The 23,988-nt window shown below is 47.0% G+C and overlaps 1 protein-coding gene across 1 annotated transcript; it reads left to right on the top strand.

Annotated features, from left to right (window-relative positions):
• The first annotated feature begins 2,485 nt into the window (after positions 1-2,485).
• Positions 2,486-20,850, top strand: Upk1b (uroplakin 1B). Its single transcript, XM_032899389.1, has 8 exons — positions 2,486-2,640; positions 2,920-3,007; positions 4,491-4,691; positions 7,005-7,079; positions 7,616-7,738; positions 12,789-12,968; positions 17,224-17,307; positions 19,869-20,850. Exons 1-8 carry the CDS (start codon positions 2,486-2,488, stop codon positions 19,917-19,919), a joined length of 957 nt encoding a protein of 318 aa, XP_032755280.1. The 3' UTR covers positions 19,920-20,850.
• Positions 20,851-23,988: the final 3,138 nt, after the last annotated feature.

The following is a 23,988-nucleotide window of genomic DNA, read 5'->3' as shown; positions in this document are numbered from 1 at the left end:
AAGAGAGATCATTGGATGCCCTGGAGTCACGGGCAATTATGGGCTGCCCAACTCAGGTGCTGAGAACTGGACGCGGGTCCTCTGAAAACACAGCAGTTAATCTCAACTGCTGGCCCACTTCCCCAGCGCCAGGACAAGCATGGCTTTCTAAGTAACGATTCGAAGAAAGTTGGGAAGGGGCAGCAAGTTCAGAACGCCTTGCCTATCGATGCAATCCTTTCTCAAGGTACCCACCCACAGGCCACTGTCTAGCTTTCTCCCATGTTTTTCTTGCCCAAATCAGCCTCCTGCCTACCTCCTCCCTTCTCTCCTCCATGCTGATCTGCGTTTCCTATCCCAATCCTGATTCTGGCATTCTCCTCATCTCTACCTGATCTTAACAGAGAAAACCCACTTCTAAAACCCGGTGACGTCTGGAAAAGTAGTTGGAGTCGGTACTGAACCAACATCCCTTGCTGGATCCTTCAGCTTCCTTCTGGACCAACAGAGACCCCCTTGTTGAACATCTACCTGGGCCCTTTCTTTTTCTCCACAGTGCTCAGAATCCCCCTTTCTCAGCACTGGCCCTAGTTAATTTGCCTTTAAAATCCTTGGTGTTATGGTCCCACTTTAGATTCCCTGAAAGGGGGAAGAAAAATCAATCTCCTCTCTGTTCTTTGAGCCTAACAAACCACTGCTACCAAGAAACTGCTACGCGCTAAACCAGTGCAGAATCATACGGTGACAGTCAGGAATGAAGTTAAACCTGGCCTCTCCAGGTATTTGCTCTTTACAGACTGTGCTTTTATTATCTGAATGTCTATCTTTCAAAGTCTGTTCATTTGAGTGTCTAGATGAGAGGGCAGCCCAACCTGTCTGTGCATACCAATAATGAATTTTACGATGTAACTGATCCGGCTGTGCCAGTCACACTATCCCTGTCAATGATGCCTTCTAGGCACTATAAGGTTCTACCCATCAGATACGGAAGACTTACCCCAGATAAATGAATGCCATTTCTAAGCAGAAACTCCACAAGGTGGGTGGGGGGACCAGAAGGAAATGTAGCGAGGACTGAGATACTTCTGTTCCTCTTGACAAACATGGATGGAATGTGTGTGCCAAACTGAGTCAAAAACACTCATACGTTTTAACTTTTGAAACTCCCACAGCCTTCAAGGAGAAAAGAAATGGGAAAATATTTAGGGATGTTTAAATTACTTAGGGTATTGGACTACTTAGGCTATTATAATTAAAATACGTAGGGTATTAATATATGCCTTATAGCGTGTCTTGTAACAATAGAGCTAACATTTGTCAGGGCCTGAGACATATAAAAGACCTAGGTTGAAGGGATCTCAGAAAGTAGTTAAGACCACAAACTATTCTAAAGGACCCGGGTTCACTTCCGAGGACCCAAACCAGATCAGTCACAGCAGCCTGTAACTCCAGCTCCAGGGGATCTGAAGCCTCAGTCCTACACTGGCATCCACAGTTACAGCATGCACTAACACAGACACACAAAAACACATGGTTTTAGAAAGAAAGAAAGGAAAGACGGAAGGAAGGAAGGAAGGAAGGAAGGAAGGAAGGAAGGAAGGAAGGAAGGAAGGAAGGAAGGAAGGAAGGAAGGGGAAAACAAAACAACAAAAGCAAGACATGCCCCACAAACCACGAGTTCAGCTAAACTGGCTAACTTTGTGTCTTGTCGTCACTTTGACCTTCTGAATCTACCCCCTCTCACTTCCCCTTTCCTTGTAAAGTCTACCACTGATCCCACGGTCCTCCTCCACATCCTACCTCTACTCTCCTGATTTGAACGCTGACTCTATATACCAGGCTAAGCTGGAGCCCTTCTCACTCAGGCCCCAACTTGTGTATTTAGACATCCGCTTATGCATTTCTAATGATTTGAGACCTTAGCCTCTCTCCTAGCACAGAATCCTAGACTGTAACCGTCTTCCCCATTCATCCTTACATACCTCAACATGCAAATTGTTTGTGTATTGTGCATTTGATACCTTTTGACTTAGGTTTTAATTGGTTAGCTAATAAACAATCAAGTGTTGCGGGGTGTGAGCAGTTTCTCTCAACATCTCAAGTGCTAAAGCAAAAAACGATTGACCCAAACATCCAACTTTGGGCCCCTTCCGGAGAACCTACAGGAGGCAAAGAGGTCCGTGTTTAGTTGCATCTGGCATAAACTGCATAAATAGTTTCTAGCTAGCTAGTTAGTTAGTTAGTTAGTTAGTTAGTTAGTTAGTTAGTTAGGCTTTGAGTCTCTGATGAATAAAAGAGCCTCCTCCTCTCCCAGCGTTTTGTTCTAGTTGAGTTCTGAGAATCTACTATGTACCTAGTCCCTATGTACAAAGTCCCTAGAAGAGTGCACAGGGGAGCTACATATCCCTCTTTTCTCCACACTTGTCTCCTGTAAGAGGGAACTTCCCTTTGTACAACCTGTGTTCTTTAGAATAATAAAATTTTTAACATTAACCCATGGGCCCAAATGTCCTCAGCCAACTCTCTTCGTTTCCCTATGGTGGCAGTTGGCCTTGCCCAAGGACAGCAGTGGCAATACCTGAAGCTCTCAATGTGTGTCAGCCTGGTCATCACTGTGACAGGTCTGCTTTTTGTGCTCCTGGTGACCTTGAAGAACCTCAGGTCCCCTCTCAGAAGGATGATTCTGGTGTCTTTCATACCCTAAGGGACTCCTGAGGGAAACAGATCAGACTCTAAAAGCCCTTCTTTTGTTCTTTAGAAAACTCCTGTGATAGCTGACCTCAGGCATCAAATGTCCACCATTACTAAAGGCTCTCGTGACCTTGATTTGGACACAAAAAGGGGAAACAAGGGTTGTCATGATTTGCTGGTAGTATAGAGACTGAAGCAGTGTTTGCTACCTGCTCTCTTCCAATGTGACATTCTTAACTGTTTCTTCAGCCAGTGGGAAATCCTGAAGATGGCCAAAGACGATTCCACCGTTCGTTGTTTCCAGGGCCTGTTGATTTTTGGACACGTGATTGTTGGTGTAAGTCATGAGTATTTTTTAAAAAATTGTTTTCTTCTTGTTAGCATGGCTTTTAGATAAATTAAAAGTACAAGTTTAAAAAATATATAAATGTCATTCCCCTTTATAGTGACTTCATTTTAAGAAATGTGGTAGCAAATATCCTAGCTAGAATCTTAAAATAGTTGTGTGTAATCACCTACTATGACAGAAGACCGTGGTCAACATTAAATTAGATTATTTTCTTTCCAATTTTTAAGACATAATGACTATTAAGAGTCATGTGCTCACCATGGTCAGCGTCCAAACACACCTGCTACTCATTCATTTATGCTTCTGTCCAGTTTCGCCTTGGTTTGACTTGAGGACTGTGTTATTGAAGGTGCTGGGACAGATATTCTTCTGTAAGGCTAAGCCAAGCTGTGTGAGCAAGAGGAGTCAAGTGGTCAGGGAGTCAAGAAAGCTGGTCCTTGGCTCAGGGCTGCCTATGTCTCTGTGTGGCTACGGACAAGTCACCATTATTCAGAACCTTGGCTCTTTGTCCAAAGAATATGAGCCCTGGGAAGAGAGTCACAAAGATTCCAGAACCACTATGACAATGGCCAGGACACTTCAAGTGTTATAACCCAGGAACGTTTGCAATGGGATAGGATAGGAGAATAACTTTCATGCAAGAATGAACAGTCTGAGACAGCCAGAATACAGCAAATACATAGGCGAATGCCAGCAGCAAACCACTGAACTGAGAACAGGACCCCCGTTGAAGGAATCAGAGAAAGAACTCGAAGAGCTTGAAGGAGCTCGAGACCCCATATGAACAACAATGCCAAGCAACCAGAGCTTCCAGGGACTAAGCCACTACCTAAAGACTATACATGGACTGACCCTGGGCTCAACCTCATAGGTAGCAATGAATATCCTAGTAAGAGCACCAGTGGAAGGGGAAGCCCTGGGTCCTGCTAAGACTGAACCCCCAGTGAACGTGATTGTTGGGGAGAGGGCGGTAATGGGGGGAGGATGGGGAGGGGAATACCCATAGAGAAGGGGAAGAGGAGGGTTAGGGGGATGTTGGCTTGGAAACCGGGAAAGGGAATAACAGTTGAAATGTAAATAAGAAATACTCAAGTTAATAAAGAAAAAAAGGAAAAAAAATAAGAGAAAAACAGAATAAAAAATAAGACTTTAAAAAAAAAAATGCACAGTCTGAGTGGGTCATGTCCCAGGGGCTTTATGGATGGTCTGGAGCTACCTAAATCTTCTCCCAAATAGCAAGCAGACAGAGTTATATGTGGAAGAAAGGCAGAGGGTATATGGAAGACGGAAGCAAGATAGAAATAGCTATTGAGTCTCCTGGCAATTGGAGAATCATTACATAATGCCTCTGTTAGATGTAAGAGACTCACCGCTTGCACCTACCATAACCCCATTCCCCATCCCCCATCCCCACCCCCATGCTGTGTTCTTGACCACCAGCCTGACAGGCTCATTCTCCGCTTGTTTCCAGATGTGTGGGATTGCCCTGACAGCAGAGTGTATCTTCTTTGTGTCTGACCAACACAGCCTTTACCCACTTCTTGAAGCCACCAACAACGATGATATCTTTGGGGCAGCTTGGATAGGCATGTTTGTGGGCATCTGCCTCTTCTGCTTGTCTGTTCTAGCCATAGTAGGAATTATGAAGTCCAACAGGAAAATCCTCTTGGCGGTAAGACCTTACAGTGCTCTGTGGACTGGAGATGTAGCTCAGTTGACAGAGTGCCTGCCTAGCACACAGGAAATCTTGGGTTCAGTCCCTAGCACCATATTTCCTGTGCACGGTGGAGCAGGTCTGCAAACCTGTTCTGTAGGTAGGGGCAAAATGATCCTCAATTCCTAGTAACCCTAGGCCATATAACAAGTTCAAGACCAGCCTGCACTGCAAGAGACCCTTTCTCAGAATAACAACTAACAGCTTCTCTGCAGTTGTTTTCCTGGGCCAGTTTTGATGAATTGCTTCTTCTCCAGTGAGCAAAGAGCTTTGGCTTTCATGGGCTAGTGGGTTCCAGATGAGTGGACCAAAGGGGCGATAGGGGAGATGCCCTGTGGCAAGATCACCCATCCAGGAGGTAAAGATGGCCGTCATGGTTGAAAGTTCAGGTTCTGGTAAACGAACTGCAAGTGGGAATGCCTATGGGTGGTCTAGCTGGCTATGTGCAGATGTGTGCTTCTCCAGCCATGGTCTGCATGTGCCCAGCAGTCACAGCCAGGACTGACATGAACATGAGAAAGAAACCATGGGAATGTCTTTGTTAGATTTTACCCCCCCCCTTAAAAATAGCTAGTTAGCTTTACGTGTCGATGTGTTAAGATAGAAAACGGAAAGTAGACGTGAATTTTTCAAAACAGACAAGAGCCTTTTTTGAAGACTTTGGGGTTCAAGGCCAACAGCTTTTGTGACATGGCTGCATGCCCCACGCTGACATTTACCCTGCAGTACAGGATCCCCAGAAGACCCCAAACAGCACCACTGTGAGTGACCCACTCACACCACTCTGTGGTCTCAAGGCACTGACTAGGTCAAGCTCTGCCTTTGCTAATGGAAATGAAAGGGAAGGGAATCTTACTTGGGCCTAGCCCTCTACCTTCTACTCTGTGCCCCAGGATAGCAGTCCTGTCTTTGTCATTACATGCACATACACACCCATCCCCATACCTCTCCCTACCCCTGCAGTAACTCCCCTACCCTGAGTCCCACTTCTGTGGAAGAAGCCAGCCACTTAAGGAGCCTGTTGGTCTGCTTCTCGGGTAACCATTGCCCTAGTACCCAGGAATGCAGAATGTTTGCCTTCTGTTTCCTTTTGGGGGAGTTAGTTTCAGGGCAAATGCACTCTGAGAGAGTAGGAAAAGGAACACAGGGAAGAGGGTGAGAACTGAGAGATCTTCCTGAAGACAACCTCAGGCTGCACCCTGGCCTTCTCTCTGGCCTAATCCTTAGGGGTCCTGAGGTTCTGTAAGGAGAGCTCTTGACAGGAAGCAAGGCAGTAGCCAATATGGGGAGGGTTACTGGAGTCTCTGAAAACTCTCTTTCCTGATTTTCTTCCCATAGAGGTGGTTGGGGTTTTGGGGGGAATGGGGTGGTTGTTGTTTTATTTTGTTTGGGGGGTCAGACAGTGAAAGCAGCCAAGGGACCTGACCCTTGAACCCACAAACACCCCAAAGAGGGAGGACAAGTTGCCCTTACCTACCCTACAGTCCTTCTTCCCAAAACGGACATGAGGAGAGACAGTGCATGTATAAAAGCGTGCAAGGCAGGGGCTCTCACTGAAAGGCTTCTACTATCCAGCTCTGTGCCAGCCAGACACTGGGGACAAGGCTGCTCTGAGCTGTTCACACACAGTGACTTGCAACCCATGCACACACAGCAGAAGCAGCACATAGAGAGCTCTGCTTCCCTCACCTGAGCTGGTATCACTGGAACATGGGTGTGTGTTCTGTGTGAACAGTGCCGGAAGACTGCCTGCTCCTTAAAGGTGAGACTGGGTAGGAAAGACACAAGGCATTAAACATGGTCACCATCCTTTCCTGACTTCTGTGGTTCTACCTCTTCAGCAATTCATGAAGAAAATGACTCCCACTTTGGAGAGATTTGCAGTGTCCGGTGTCGTACATGACGCACTAAGGCCGTCTCGCCAGCCACCAGGCATGTGGGTGTAACCAAAAGAAAACTCTGAAAAGCCCACACATTCCTTCTTTGTTTATATTATCTCCCCCGTATTAAAATAGAATTCAGGGTGCTGAGTTCCGGATGAGAAAACTCCAAACTGAATGGCCATTCCTTCCAGAGATGAGCAGAGAACTGACCCACGTACCGCCTTGTTCCCAGTACCTAGCACAGCCCCAGTCCAAGCAGCTGACCAGAAGGGGCTTGTGCTGCCTGACTGCCTGGGTAGCACTTTTAGATGAACGTGCTTAAAACTCACAGCGACCGCTTGGTGAGATGTCTATTATAATCCTCTCTTCTCATCTGTTTCCTTCCTAGTACTTCATCATGATGTTTATAGTGTATGGTTTTGAAGTGGCGTCTTGCATCACAGCAGCCACACAACGAGACTTTGTGAGTATAGTCCCAAATGCAGAGGAAAAGTGACACTCTAGCGACCGACATGCTTCCACCCCTCACTGTGCACTGGTCGTGCTAAGTGTACATTGTTTGTCTTGTCTAAATCTCAAGAGAAAGGCATTAAAAGAAAGAAATGTATCTAGGGATAAATGGCTGACAGGTCACACCAAGAATGCTGAGTCAGGGCCTCCTGCTTCCCAATTCCCCCGAGCTGTGATCCTAGCACTGGTCGCCAATCATCCGCACCAGGGCCTTTCTGCATGTTCTGCCTCATGGAAGACATAATTCAGGATCTTTCTGGTTCTGTTTCTCACTGTTTCCCTAGTCCTTAAGACACCTCTCTACCCCAGTCAAGCAGCGATTTCTTCTTATACGGAAACCCAAAGCAACCCCAACCAAATGAGCGTAGTGCCCCTGGGTTTAGCTTCCCTCCAAGACGATGCTCAATTAGAGCTACAGGCTCTACAAAAGGACTTGGCCCTTTAGGGAGCAGGTGTGCTGATTCTCTCGTGCTGTTCCCGCCCCTGCAGTTCACGACCAACCTCTTCCTGAAGCAGATGCTGATGAGGTATCAAAACAACAGCCCCCCAACCAATGACGACAAATGGAAGAACAGCTATGTCACCAAGACCTGGGATAGGCTCATGCTGCAGGTAGGAGTGTGGTCCTGGGGTGATCGGCTACACATCGTAATGTGGGTAGGAACGAGGTCAGCGCCTCCAGCAGGTTTCTTCAGGAGGAGACTTGTTCCACGTCAGGTCAGCAATACCTCTTGTTTACTGGTCTATCCCAAATGACGTCAGAACACCCAATCTCCCAGAGTACTGCCCATGTTGTATTTGTGTGTAACCGCTAATGTGAGTCAACTCTCCACTGGCCCCAACACATACACACATGCAAATTCAATTCTCTCTCTCTCTCTCTCTCTAGCTCTCTCTCTCTCTCTCTCTCTCTCCTCCCTCTCTCTCTCTCTCTCTCTCTCTCTCTCTCTCTCTCTCTCTCTCTCTCTCTCTCTCTCTCTCTCTCTCTCTCTCTCCTCTCTCTCTCTCTCTCTCTCTCTCTCTCTCTCTCTCTCTCTCTCTCTCTCTCACACACACACACACACACACACACACACACACCAGACTTTCAGTCTACCTCACCCCTTTCAACTCTCTCTTTACACTCCTACTTCACTAGACACCCGATCCTCTAGTGTCCCCTGCCTGCCCTCTCACCTTCATGTGCCATGGGACCTAGAAATTGGCTAGGTTTCCTCTCAGCCCTGCATGGCTCCTCTACTATCTCTTCCCCTGATTCCCTCCTTGTTCAAAACCTTGAAGGCCATGCCTCCAGCCTAGGGTCTTCTTACTGTAGTTATTTATCAACCACACTGCCCACAATCATTCCCCTGCCTCCTTCCACTAGGGATTTCAGTATCACCAACTGTGTCCTTGTCGTTCACAGTCCAATCATCGTGTCCTAAATGAACCTTCAAAAACCCCATGGGGACTCAGACAACATCTGCTGTGGATTCCTTACCTTGCTGCATCCCACAGATCTCCTCCCTCACCTCAGCCACCTTTCTCCATGGCAACAGCCAGCATGTCGTCACCAGTAGCTGTACCACCCACTTTCTGATGACCTTCTAGAATTTCTTCCATTGGCTTTAACATCCTCATGTCATCATGTTGTCCCACTGGGGCCTCTAATCAATTATCCATGTTTTCATTTCCCAACACCCTTCATGCTTCCTCTTATAACCTTCGCTCTCTGCTGGCTCCTTTGCTCTGTGGTCAATCTACATTCATCTTTCCTTCCTAGCCCTATGAAAGTTAACACAGTATTTGCCCATTCCTCCCCTAAGGGCTAACTATTGCTGGGAACACCCCCCCCACACTCATACTAATTTAAATTCCTGACTAGAAAGCTCACATGGGCACTCTGTTTCCTGGCACATTTTCCAAGAAATCTGCATCATCACTATTGAATAGATTTCCAGTTTTCACCTCTGCAAAATTCCTCCCCACCCTCAGCCTCAGCCATGGCTGCACCTCATGCCTTAAGAATATAGAAACAATCAGTTGGGATCCATTTCTTCTCTCTCCCAGAAAGTCTGCCCATCCATGTTTGTCTGCAGCCAAGACAGACAGACTGCCCCGCACCCAGATCGCTGGCTTCCATGCCAAGTTCTTCCCCTTTTCTTTGGCTTACACCGCTCTGACTCATCAGCCTACAAGAACATCCTCGAGAACTCCTGCCCGATGCTCACCCATTATGCAGTTCTAGTGCATGACAAGTCTCAGAAGAGAAACCTGTGCCTGCTGCTTGTGTTTCCACACTTTTCAACTGCTATTGGCCAAATCCAATTGACTTCTGACCACAGCACTCTACTTCCATGATACTAGTCCCTTCCGTCCTGCCAACACGATGGCCATGTTTCCGTCTTACTAACCCATTGCCCTTAGGATGCACTGACTAAAACAAAGAATGAGGGGCGAGGAGATGGACACAGTCTGAGGGGGTGGAGAGATGGACACAGTCTGAGGGGCTGGAGACATGGACACAGTCTGAGAGGATGGACATGGACACAGTCTGAGGGGCTAGAGAGATGGACACAGTCTGAGAGGATGGACATGGACACAGTCTGAGGGGCTAGAGAGATGGACACAGTCTGAGGGGCTGGAGAGATGGACACAGTCTGAGGGGATGGAGAGATGGACACAGTCTGAGGGGCTGGAGACATGGACACAGTCTGAGAGGATGGACATGGACACAGTCTGAGGGGCTGGAGACATGGACACAGTCTGAGGGGCTGGAGAGATGGACACAGTCTGAGAGGATGGACATGGACACAGTCTGAGGGGCTGGAGAGATGGACACAGTCTGAGAGGATGGAGACATGGACACAGTCTGAGGGGCTGGAGAGATGGACACAGTCTGAGAGGATGGACATGGACACAGTCTGAGAGGATGGAGAGATGGACACAGTCTGAGGGGATGGAGACATGGACACAGTCTGAGGGGCTGGAGAGATGGACACAGTCTGAGAGGATGGAGACATGGACACAGTCTGAGGGGCTGGAGAGATGGACACAGTCTGAGAGGATGGAGACATGGACACAGTCTGAGGGGCTGGAGAGATGGACACAGTCTGAGAGGATGGACATGGACACAGTCTGAGAGGATGGAGAGATGGACACAGTCTGAGGGGATGGAGACATGGACACAGTCTGAGGGGCTGGAGAGATGGACACAGTCTGAGAGGATGGAGACATGGACACAGTCTGAGGGGCTGGAGAGATGGACACAGTCTGAGAGGATGGACATGGACACAGTCTGAGGGGCTGGAGAGATGGACACAGTCTGAGAGGCTAGGAGATGGACACAGTCTGAGGGGCTGGAGACATGGACACAGTCTGAGAGGATGGAGAGATGGACACAGTCTGAGAGGATGGAGAGATGGACACAGTCTGAGGGGCTGGAGACATGGACACAGTCTGAGAGGATGGACATGGACACAGTCTGAGAGGATGGAGAGATGGACACAGTCTGAGGGGATGGAGACATGGACACAGTCTGAGGGGCTGGAGACATGGACACAGTCTGAGAGGATGGAGAGATGGACACAGTCTGAGAGGATGGAGAGATGGACACAGTCTGAGGGGCTGGAGAGATGGACACAGTCTGAGGGGCTGGAGAGATGGACACAGTCTGAGGGGATGGAGAGATGGACACAGTCTGAGGGGCTGGAGAGATGGACACAGTCTGAGGGGCTGGAGAGATGGACACAGTCTGAGGGGCTGGAGAGATGGACACAGTCTGAGGGGCTGGAGAGATGGACACAGTCTGAGGGGCTGGAGAGATGGACACAGTCTGAGGGGATGGAGAGATGGACACAGTCTGAGGGGCTGGAGAGATGGACACAGTCTGAGGGGCTGGAGAGATGGACACAGTCTGAGGGGCTGGAGAGATGGACACAGTCTGAGGGGCTGGAGAGATGGAGAGATGGACACAGTCTGAGGGGCTGGAGAGATGGACACAGTCTGAGAGGATGGAGAGATGGACACAGTCTGAGGGGCTGGAGACATGGACACAGTCTGAGGGGATGGAGAGATGGACACAGTCTGAGGGGATGGAGAGATGGACACAGTCTGAGGGGATGGAGAGATGGACACAGTCTGAGGGGCTGGAGAGATGGACACAGTCTGAGGGGGTGGAGAGATGGACACAGTCTGAGAGGATGGAGAGATGGACACAGTCTGAGGGGCTGGAGAGATGGACACAGTCTGAGAGGATGGAGAGATGGACACAGTCTGAGGGGATGGAGAGATCACTCACTCAATCACACACCTGCTGCACAACCATGAGGACCACAGTTCAATCCCTAGCACCTATATACAAGGAGGGATATGGGATGTAGGTCTGTCTGTAAGCATGGTGTTGAGGAGGCCGAGACAGGGTTTCCTGAGACCCACTGGTGAGCTCCAGGTTCAGTGAGAGGCCTTGCCTCAGAAAATAATGTGGAGAGATTGAGAACAACACGTGACATCAAGCTCTGGCTACACACACACACACACACACACACACACACACACACACACACACACACACACACACACACTGCACAGGATAAATCTTTTTCCTGGTTAGTTTTTCCTCTATCTAAATGGCAAAACGGTACATCCTTTCGAGATGATCTGTGCCCTCAGAATTCCTTGGTTGTGTTTATTCTAAAAGTTGGGTGAGGCCTGCAATTTTTATTCCTCCCTGAAACATTTTGGCAGAACTTATGATAAAAGGAAGAACATGAAATGGATTTTCCAGTCTTTCTCTTCGGCTGTGTCCAGAGGATCAGGACATCAGCTGTGTATCTGTTGACCCCCTTTTCTTACATAGAGGGACAGCTATGTACCACCAGATCTGAAATGTTTTCCAGTTTACGTTCCTCCTTTATAAAAAGAATACATAATTACTCTAGGAAAATATTATGAATATAGAAAAAACATGAATAATTGCTAGCAATTACCTTTAATAAATTAAATAAATAAATAAACATAAATAATTGCTAGTATTAATAACCATTAAAACTTTCTGTTTTGTGATTTTTAAATAATTGTACTTCTCTCATGATTAATGTACCGTGCTATAAATAATAATAATAATTAATGCCTACTAAGAGTTTACTATGAGCTAGGTGTTGTATCAAGTACATCATCTATAGTTACACCCTTGATCCTCACAGAAACTCTATAAAGTAGGTACTCTGTTCACTTCACATTTACAGTCAAAAGAAAGAAGGCTTAGAGCATGGTTCTCAACCTTCCTAATTCTATGACTCTTTCTGTAATACAGTTCCTCATGTTATAGTGACCCCCAGCCATAAAAATTTTTTTTGGTCACCACTTCAAAACCGTATGAATCACAATGTTAATATCTGATCTACAGGGTAGCTGATATGTGGTCCTGAAATGGCCGTGACACACAGGATGAGAACCACTGCCTTACAAACTTAGAGTAATGTGCCCATTCACGGCCAGTAGAAGAGCAAACATTAAAACATTATCGGAAACTTAGAAAAACGTTGAGCTCCAGTTTGGAAATATTTTCGTCCTGTAAGATACAGTATGCTTTTGAATACTTTCCCCACGGAGTCGTGGTTGTAACCCTGGTGGCTCTGGTGTGGACCATAACGATAATTTTGTGTCTCTTCTCCTCTGGCAGGACCACTGCTGTGGGGTAAACGGTCCGTCAGACTGGCAGAAATACACCTCTGCCTTCCGAGTGGAGAATAACGATGCTGACTACCCCTGGCCTCGGCAGTGCTGTGTCATGGACAAGCTTCAAGAGCCCCTCAACCTGGACGCTTGCAAACTCGGAGTGCCTGGTTATTACCACAGTCAGGTGAGCTGTCTCCCCTCCGAAGACTAGCAGAAAGTGCTCCCAGCCCTTATGGAGAATTTAATGGTCAGCTGTGAGCCATGGCCATCAGGAGTTCTGCGTGTTTCCCCCAAGGCTCGTGTCATCGGCTTCCTTCTCTGTCAGAACACTGGGAGTGCTCACTGGGAGTTGTTGCAAATTTATTTTTAGTAAAAATTACTATGACAGGAAGATTTCCGTAGCACTAACCAATTTTGCGTAGGTGAAGGACATTTGTGTAAAGTTTACTATGGGTTTTCAAAGAAATATTTGCATAAGACGAAGGCTTGCAAAATGTAAATTGGAAGGGATGATATAGGAAAGAATATTATTTAGTTTCCAAAGCACCGGCAACTGCTGAGGTCAGAGGTGATGCATTATCTGATTGGTGATATGGGCTGATGTTGATTTACATACATTTGGGTTTTTGCGGAAGTGCTTCTGGCTGATGAAGGTGACCCCGATGGTGATCGTGAAACATTTATTGAGGTCTTCCTGAGTGCCAGATGTTGTGCCATGTGCCACACACAGACTATATTGTCTGTGATGCTCAAAAGTCAATGCTGGCTGTGATCTGCAGTTTGTACACGGGGGAACGAAGCGAGAGATGCTAGCTGGGACCTTGCCCAAGCCCACACAATTAGTAAATGGCTGCTAGGTTTCAACCCCAAGCCACACGGCTTCAGAGCAGATGCTGCACCAATCAAGGCTGGGAAGCAGCCCCGCAGAGTCTTGGCGAGCACTCTCGCACCCCTGTAGGCAGCCTGCTGGCATAGCATACTGAAATGTTCTGTCCTGCTTTGGGTGTGGCCATTGTGAGGAAGCCTAGCCGCATGTCAGCCTGTCAAATCATTGAGAAACATCGGGCTTTTCCCTGCAGAAGTCAGTGCTGCAAACCACACATTTAGCGTGAGAGACACCATTGTTACACCTGGCAGGGTACCTGGACGACAGTTGGATAATTCACAAAGGATAAGGCAGTGATTCGGACAGTTTCATTGCAGTGTTCAGAGCAACCGTCACTGAGCTGCACAGCAGACTTGTTACGACGTTGCTTCAGTCAGTTACATTCAAAATAAAAATTAAATGGGTTGTTCATAATCAGTATAAGATGTAACTATCACTCGAACTACTCACAAATTGTTTTCAGCATTTCCATGTTAGGAATTGCTCGTGAAAACCCGTCTTTCCTGAATTACAGTCATGTACAAACAGTCAGGTGCAAACATGACTTCTCTCTAAAAGGGACAAAGAAAACCTTCTTATCCCTCGACCATAGCACTCACCATGGAAATCAACTAAAACCACTTACTCGGGTTTAGAAAGTAAGGGCCGGGGTTGGGGATTTAGCTCAGTGGTAGAGCACTTGCCTAGCAAGCGCAAGGCCCTGGGTTCGGTCCCCAGCTCTGGAAGAAAAAAAAAAAAAAAAAGAAGAAGAAGAAGAAAAGAAAGTAAGGGCCCAGTGGTTGAGAACACTGGCTGCTCTTCCAGAGGTCCTGAGTTCAATTCCCAGCAACCGCATAGTGGCTCACAACCATCTGTAATGAGATATGGTGCCCTCTTCTGGCCTGTAGGCATACATGCAGGCAGAACGGTATCTACATAATAAATAAAGCTTTAAAAGAAACTAAAGTTAAGCCCCCTCCCCTCTTTTCTGTCTTTGGACCTCCACACCCATCCTGACACCTTCCTTTGGCCTCCTGCCTCCGGGGTCTCCGCCATCAGCCAGTTGAACAAAAGCATAAGCCATCACCACTTAGACCCACTCTTCAACCACTTCTTCCTCGGTCCCTCACTCCCTTTGTCCCCACCTCCTCAACCATACTCACTGTGAACATAAGCCGACCTATCCACCTTTCTGACTCCCTTTCTCAGCACCCCAGATTCCCACACATCCCCATTCTCTAACATAACAGTGAGGTGCTGGTAATTCCACTCCAACAATCCATTGCTATAGATCACAAAATCTGCCTGATACTTACTATACTTTGGCTGTTGTCTTTGTACTTACCTTGTCCAAACGCTTGCATGAGCTCCCTTAAGAACTGCATTACTCGGGTCTAGATCCTCAGGTACTTGGCATAATACTTGGCAAAAAGTAGACACGCAATAAACGTTGGGTGGGTGAATAGGTGAATGAAGGAGTGAACGGCTTCTCTTTTCATAGCCATATTGAAGTTTTTCAACAACCACCACACACCAGTGTTGCTATAGCTGTAAAAACTAACAAAAGTAGAGAAGTCAGACTAAGTATAGCAATGAGGAAAGTCGAGCAGAATTTTACATAGCTGATCAAATGCACACACACACACACACACACACACACACACACAGAGAGAGAGAGAGAGAGAGAGAGACTTAAGCTTCACCATCAGCCTTGAAAATGCTACATGCAAATACTGATGACAGAACCTCAAAATATTAATATTATGAGTCCCACAAAGACAAGAGAGGCCTTTCTCTCTTGCCCCAGCTTAGTGCCTACCTCGACACCCAGCACTCGGCACAAACTGACTCTTACATGCTGTGTTAGATTAGTGATTTCCTCCCAAGATTTTCAAGAGAATGGGTGTATTCTGAGTATTCCAAGTGAGGGTTGTAATCATTACCTAATAACTTTCATTAAGTCTGCTTATTTTGTTTGTTTGTTTATTCATTCATTCATTTGATTAAGATAGGGTATCATTCCGTAGTTCAGGATGGCTCTCAACTCTTTGCAGAGCTTGGAATGGCCTTAAACTCATTGTCTTAGTTAGGGTTTTACTGCTGTGAACAGACACCATGACCAAGGCAAATCTCATAAGGACAGCATTTAACTGGGGCTGGCCTACAGGTTCAGAGATTCAGTCCATTATCATCAAGGCAGGAACATGGCAGCATCCGGGCAGGCCTGGTGCAGGCAGAGCTGAGAGTTCCACATCTTCATCTGAAGGCTGCTGGTGGAAGACTGACTTCCAAGCAGCTAGGGTGAGGGTCTCTTAGCCCACACCCACAGTGACACGCCTACTCCAACAAGGCCGAGCATATACAAACCATCACCCTGTAGCTTAGACCAGCTTTGAACTTAGAATCCTCTTGCTTGAGCATCCTGAATGCTGGTACCACAAGCTATCATTCTGTAAACTATTACTAGGTACCGACTATACACCGGGCACTCATTCTAGTTTCTGGAATTCAACAATTAACAAGAGAGAAATAGCTGCCCTTGCAGAGGTCGCATTCTATCATAAGTGACAAATAGTAAACACACCGCACGAGAGCGCACAGTCAAATGCCAGGGGGTGGTAAGCGCCGGGAGCAGAGATAAAGCAGGGTCTGAAAGTGGGGTGTGATTAAAGGGAGCGTTTTCTCTGTGGCTGTCCACAGAGACTTTGCTGAGAGGACATCAACACAATTCGGAATTATGCGCTGCGATGAGGAACTATAAAGCGTTAGGGAGCACTACTAAGCAAAGAAAACAGCCCGTGCGAAGACCAGAGCCCTCCTCAGCATTTTAGAGGAAATGCAGAGACCAGGCTTAGGGGGCCAGCATGATTGCAAGATGTCTAGAAGGGATGGAAAGACCAAGATCGGTGAGTGGAGTCAGATGTGCTAGGCCCTGTGCCCTGATTAGCTGAATCCTTACCACAGGAGGAGGTCCATGCATGCTCTTCCTAGAGATGAGCTTAACCCTTAAATAAAGCCCTGGAGGGGCCAAAGTGGTACGAGGAGACTCGAGAGTGTTTGTATTTGTGATATACTTTTAAATAGACCCTAAAGGACTTGCTTAGGTGTTGAAAATTGGATAAAGAAATTAAGGAAAATTCCAGGAGTTTTCATGTGGGCATCCTGCAGTGAAAAGAGAGTAAAGGTTTTGCAGGCAGTGGGGGGTGGAGGAGAGTGTGTATGTAATTTACAAATGGGAGGATCCTGGGGGACAGAAAGAGCATCCAGTGCATACCTGTAGCCACTGGGTGGAGCCTAAACCTCATGGTCAACCCAGGAGAGTGGTTGGAATTTGTTGGCCAATCTAGCACACTTGCCTCTGGACCTTTGGGTGCAGGGAATCAGCATGGACTCTACATTTCCTGGGCATTCCCTGTGATCTCCCAAAGTTTCAGCAGAGTCACACAGAGAGCAACGTTGCACGGCTGTCAGCTGGACTCTGGAGGCCTTGATTTGTTGGGAATGGGCTCTCCCGATCAGTTTGCATCTCTGTTCAGGATTCTCCCTATTAACGGAGCTCACTCTGTCCTCCCAGGGCTGCTATGAACTGATCTCTGGACCAATGGATCGGCATGCCTGGGGAGTTGCCTGGTTTGGATTTGCTATTCTCTGCTGGACCGTGAGTATCCTCAGCACATTTAATTTCAGAAAGGGACACTAAGGAGAGAACTTGAGGCGGTCCATGGCTATTTCAACCACCCTAGAAAATCCGGAAAACAAGGTTTGCAGCTAAGATAGTCAGGAAACGTCTAGCACCAGAGCAAGGACAATAGGTTCCTTTGAGGTGTGGAATGCCAACTTCCCTCCTGGGGAAAGGTTGCACCCAAGTAAGTAAACCCTTCTTCTAGATGCCCACCTAGGCATCTAGGTTGCATTACCTGGGCTTCTTAGTGAACTCCATCAGTGTTCCTCAGCTAAGTAACTCACTGCAGCTAGAGTTCTAGGCCTTCCCTGTCACCTCTCTAGAGGGCTCCTGAGTTTGCCTAGCTCCTCGGAAACTTTCATCACTCCCTGCTGCCTCTATGTGGCACACTGGGCTAGACAAGAGCTCTGGCTCCCAGTGCTGGCTGCCCACTCAAGCCTGCTACACAAGGCAGCCCATTCAGTCTTCCAGAGATCTGATTTTTGCTTCAAACCCCGAACTTATTATCGGCAGTAGATAGCAGTCACGTGTTTTCCTTGAGCTGTCAGACTAATTTTGTAGATTTCAAAGAAAATATCTATCCAAATAGCCACGCACCTGAACAGTCATAACCATTGCTTCTTTTCTAGATTTTTTTTTCAAATAAAAATGATGGTTCCAGAAAGAAAGAAAAAAAAAAAAACCCAATAGGTCAGTGCGTAATCGATCACACACGTGCTTTCTTTCTGGAGAACTGTATTTCAATGTGCCACGGATTTCTTTTTTAAGTCATAGAGAATATTTTAAAAAGATGTGTAATCAAAGGTCAGAGTACAATCCGACCAGTAGTTTTTGTTGTTCCATGGAAGACAATACCAGTTCCAACTTACCTGCTTCTTCTTTTCCCTCAATAAGTGCATAGCAGAGTAGAATACAGTGGGCGTCAGTGCAGTTTAGTCAGCCTGCCTCCATCCTCGCTGAGACTCGACCTTACGCTGCTTTTGCATCACCAGAGCCCATGTTAAACAAAAGAAAAAAATTGAAATATTCTTGACCTCATTTACCCCTGAAGGGTGTGTGTGCAATTATACTTTGAAAAGTGCTGAGTGAGCGGATATAAATGAGGGAGGCGAGAGAAAGCTGTTCCCTCAGGAAGTATTTTACGACCGCTCTCAGGACTTCCTCTCTGTTGTGAAATGATGTCCCTGTGACCTATTTGATGCCGTCAGAGGCAGAGGACCAGCTGCTCTCTGTTTCCCTGTACCTAGCATGACACATAGTAAAGGCTCGGTCATGTAGTAAATGAATTTAACAGACAACAGGAAAGTGTCTTATCTGAGCAGGAACTACCGGACATTCAAAGACGTTCGAGTATCATGGAGTTGCCAACCAACACTGTATACGAGTAGCGAATTCTAAATCATAGAAACTGTAAATGTCTCCTGAGGTTCAGCAGAGAAGGGGTCTGCAGTCGATGAGATACCATGACACATAGTCTTTATATGAAACCCCTCGGGAACAGTAGGCATATCTTCCCATGCTTGAGAAGAACTCCTGGGCATACCAGAGCCATGTTCTCAGAGGGCTTTCCCGTAAAGCTTGATAAGGAACACTGTAAAGTCCATTGGGTCCGATGACTTTGGGTTATCACTTATCTTCCCTGTACTTCCGGCCCTTCAGAGAGCTCTGAAGACAGATGTGCCTGACACATAATCTTCAGTAAACATTAGGCTCACATTATTATTTCATTCTGACTTACAGCCCTAGATCTGAGGTAGACGGAGAAGATATGAAGTTATTTTATAGATAGAGAGGCTGGGGCTCGGGGGAGCAAGATGGCGTGGCTATCCCTGGAAGAAGATGGCAGACCTGAAACAGCTCGGACTTTCCAGCTCGTAGGGGTCTGTGATGTTCTTCAGAGGCAGTCACTCAAAGGTGGCGAGCGCTTGAGGATGTTAGGGAAATCCCTCGGGAGGTAAGGCTTTAAGCTGAGGAGAGAAAGGGACCCAACGGCTAGAGATGTAGCTCAGCTGGTGGAGTGCCTGTCTAGTTGCCCAAACGCCCGCATTAGATCCCAGCACAAAGGAAAGCCAGCATGGTTTACTGTAGTCCTAGAACTCGGAGGTTGAAATCAGAAGGTCATCCTTGGCTATGTAGGAAGCTCAGGGCCAGCCTGGGCTCTGGAAGAACCCATCTCAAAAAGAAACGAATAAATAAAAACATTAGGAAGACAGAGCATCCAAGATAGAGCTAGAAACAGAAGCCCATTGGAGAGTGCTTAGCCGGGATAATGGGAGAAGAGCACTTGGGAAGTCAGAGAGCCTAGGTGGGAAGTGGGGTGGGTGTGTGGGGAATGGAGAGCTCGCTGTGAGCGGCAGAAGATTATAGGATGGGTAGCAGCATCTGGCCCTTAAGATGGCCGTCGCCTAGATTCCTACTAGACACCCAGTGTCGCCAAAGCCGGAACGGAAGGAATGCAGTCGTTTCATATGACAGTAGATGTGTCTTTTAAAAATCTTAATTCTTCTTTTTCCTTTCTTTCCCACTTTAAACTCTAGTTCTGGGTTCTCCTGGGCACCATGTTCTACTGGAGCAGAATTGAGTACTAAGCACACAGTGTCTCTCGGCCATACCTCCCTCCTGGGTGACTTTGAATTTGGTGCTGGCACCTGCTGTTTCGTGACACGCCCTCTGGTGACACATGCTTGTCTCTCTCAAGTGCCAGGCCAGGTGGAATGGCTCTCAAGATGCTGCAATCCTTAGCAGAAATATTTCTCATCCCTGCCTAAGATTCCGCCACATATTTATATACGATAAGACAGAGAGTAAACTATATGTGTACTATATGTACTTATATGTACTATATATAACTATATATAGTGTGGTACTTACATGTTCTATATAAGACAGAAAACTTGGAGAGGGGAGGTGACTCTCACCCCTGTTTATGTTCAATGTGGAGGCACAGTGATGTTCAAAGGAACCTGTTTCACCATTGTAAGCTCTGTCTGTATTGAGTTAGCAAAGTCATGAAACACAGAGCCCGTCTCTCTCACTATTTTCTTTAACCTGGCAAGGCTTTTGCTTGTCACTGTGTAGGTTGGGGGGAGGGGAGTCGCACTGTGCAGGAGGGGGAAATGGCAGGGCTGTGCCTTCTGCCTCTGGTTCTGCTGTGACTTCTGTCTGCCCCAGTACTGTTCCTGACACCTTTGGATACTGTCACGCTCCAGGACGACCCTTGGTTTTCATTTAACGGAGTGTTCAGACGTCCTCTCGTGTCCTGTGGGGTGATGTGCACTTAGCAACCCCGTCTCTGTTCACGGGGCGTGTAAACCTTGGCAGCATTCCCCATGCCCATTTTACATCAGCTCAGTCTTTGCCCTCAAGGTTTCGACCTGGAACAGTCCTCAAACCCCGGTATCAGTGATTTATGGGGACTTGTGTTTGCTGTCACAATAGTTTGCTCGCACTAACGATCCCGAAGTCCCTGGCGAGTCACCATTTGTTTGCTTATCCATAAATAAAGAAGCCCATAAAATATGCTCCCTTTCTTTGATTTCAATGGGTCCTGCGTAAAAAAACACGGGGTTTCCAACAGAAGAGCCCCAACTGTGGGGGTTAAAATGGCGGAAGTAGGAGACAGACACCAGTGGATTCCTGGTGGCTGGCGGACTACCCACGTGGACAGGGAATGGCTAGAACGCTGCTTCCTTTTGCTTTTCCTTCCTGCGTTGACCTTTGAAGCGATGGCTCCTCTGTACTCGGAGGCAGCGTATCTGATGGCAGGAGTCATCTGTGCTCCTCACGCAGAAAACACACCCATCACCTAGGAACACTCAACCCAGGTACTGGAGGTCTCGCCTCACCCAGACTCTGGTTAGGCAGAACACAGGGGCAGAGGAAAGGTCAGACAGGACTGGACTGCCAGTGTGGCAGAAGTATGGCCTCTGATCCTCAAAATATCTTGCCTCAAACCCTCCACCTCCTTCTGTCCCCTCTGAAGAAGACATCTTGGGTTACAGGATAAATAACACTTGCCCTTAGCAAAGAGGATCTGTGTGGTTCTTTAAAGAGCAAAGGAGATGGTTGGAATGAGTTTTTCTGTCTAATGCAATATATATACACATATATATATACAAATACATATACATATATAATATATATAATAATTGTATAATATCTATATATATATATATAATAGAGTGCTGGGAGTTGAACCCAGAGCTTCATGTATGCTAGGCAAGCCCTCTGTCCACTAAGTTGTATTGGTACCTCCTGGTACCTTTTGCTTCCCACCATTAACTAGGTTTTCCAATAGGCTCCACTGGCTGAGTGATTCCTGCCTGGTCCAACCCTACCCCTGCCTTCCCGCCAGAGCTTTAATGCTCTCTGCTACAAAACCCTCGTTCTGAGACTGGATCTCCGCCACGAAAGCGCGGCATACAGAGTTCCAGTACCATTTCCAACAGAAATAAGTTCTGGTCCTCCCCAAACAAAGGAAGGATGGTAAACACAGACCCCACAGTGCCAAGGGCGATACTTAACAGGGACAATCAGTAGTGTCACCCTGCAGAGCCTGCCGTTCACAGGCCTGAGCTGTGACCACTGGGACAACTCCCTTTAGGTCATCCAGCAATTTCTTCACTGATGCTGCACACTTCCATGCTGTTCATTTCTGGAGCCCCAGGCTTCTTTCTGCTCCCCAAGGTCCTGGAATTAAAAATAGGGTGGCCAGCCTGAGCTCCTGGGCTCCAGCTCCTCAGGGTCCAGTTGAAGCCCACCCAAAACAGGGAAAGGAGAGCCGAGGGCTTGGGCCCTGGGGTAGCTGTTCTACTTAAGAGCCACTCCGACATACAGTCTGTGAGACATTCCTTCTTTCAACCATTACAACTAAAGCCCAGGCTGACTCGGGGGGAAGTTTTATTGACAACAACACAGAATCTCAACCTGCCTCTGGTCAGTCTTACCCTTTCCTGGACTAATCCTAACCATAACCATAACCATAACCATAACCATAACCATAATTGTAAGCCTAACCCTAGCCCCTAATCCCTTAACCCTAACCCTAACCCTAACCTTAACCCTAACCCTAACCCTAACCCTAGGTGCTAGCAGCCTGATTACATGTAACACTACAAAGCCCACTGCTCCAATTTGTCAGCCCTGGAACCAGAATAAAGGGCCTGCTTCTGTTTGAAAGCACAGCAGACACTCTCCAGCTACTCATAAGTAGTCTGCAAACTTGAAAAACTAATGTCCTCCATCTAACTCCACCCCTACCCATCTGATTGACAGTGCTGGGGGGAGGGGCTGGAGATTAGAAACCAACTACTAACATGGCCTCTTACTAGAGAATTAAGGATTGCTCTCCATCTGGTCTCTTTCCTACTTCACCTCACTCAGCTCCTTATCAACCCCTGTGAGACAGGCTAGGGAACAGGCAGCAGCAACTAGATAAGCGGCCGAGTCTGGTTTCATGCACGCATATCTGAAGACTCAAGTGGTTGTGCTCATATTCAACAAGGTCTTCAAGAAAGGCGACACTTTTAACGCATAGGAGATGCTCTCACACAGCCTTCCTCCAGCCCACAGTCCCCATGCCTGGCACAATCACACACACACACACACACACACACACACACACACACACACACACACAGAGAGAGAGAGAGAGAGAGAGAGAGAGTCTTTTTTTAAAAAGAGAAAGGAATTGATACAGACTAAGTATCCAGTTGTAGTCTAGCCTTCATTGACTTTTCTAAGCTCCCAAACTACACACACTTAGACACATGCATACTCAAGGCTCGATATTTATTTGAATGTTGTCTATAGACCGTTTGCCTATTCCAGTGTGCTATCTGACAGCAGGACCTCTGAACCACTCCCATGAGAGCACTTTAGGGACCTGAGTTTCTCAGTGGACATCAGTGTTCCCTATACTACAACCAATGAAAGTCTGACAGTTTACGGGAAGTTTACTATTGAGTTAATAGCTTTAATAGTTTCCATCTATAACACATATCGCTAGCTCTTGGCAGGGACGGGGCTTCTACAGGAACTGGGAAAAGTGGAAATTTTGCATCTAGAAGCCAATGTCTTCCATTTCCTTCAGGAGTCCATTCAGAAAATGTGGGTGCCTCCAAGAAGTACGCCCAACTGAGGTACAGTTGTGTGTGTAGTGGCTGAGGGCCAAATATCCAGGGGTGGAGCACAGATAACACTGAAAGTCATGTAGGATAGAGAAGTCATTTAAATCTCTGTAGGAGTCAGAAGAGGGACAGAGATTTAGAGAAATTACCCCCCAAAAGAATGAAGACTCAGTGAAGACATAATGGAATAGTCTTCAAATCAGAAGAGTTTGGACTTGACTCTGCCGTTGCCCTACTGTGAGATTTCTAGCAATGCCCCATCTGTTCTGCATCTTCACCCCTCACCTAGTCCTCGGATCTCAAGAGATTGTATAAAAACATTACAACCTGTAAGCACCGTGAAATTGAGTGATAGCCCAAGTGATTAAGAACTCAATTAAAATCTGTGCAACAGCCGCTCATGACCATGGGGAGTTGCGTTGTCCAAACAGCCAGCATTCAGACAGTATGGTAGGCGTTATCTACCTTCACCATTCAAAATGTGCCATGCTACGGCACTAATGGTGACTGACTGCATAGGCAGGAGTTG

Source organism: Rattus rattus, chromosome 4, assembly GCF_011064425.1.
Source record: "Rattus rattus isolate New Zealand chromosome 4, Rrattus_CSIRO_v1, whole genome shotgun sequence".
In the NCBI taxonomy this organism is placed as follows: Eukaryota; Metazoa; Chordata; class Mammalia; order Rodentia; family Muridae; genus Rattus; species Rattus rattus.
Note: the sequence above shows the minus strand (reverse complement) of the source record. Positions and strands in the feature narration are given on the sequence as shown.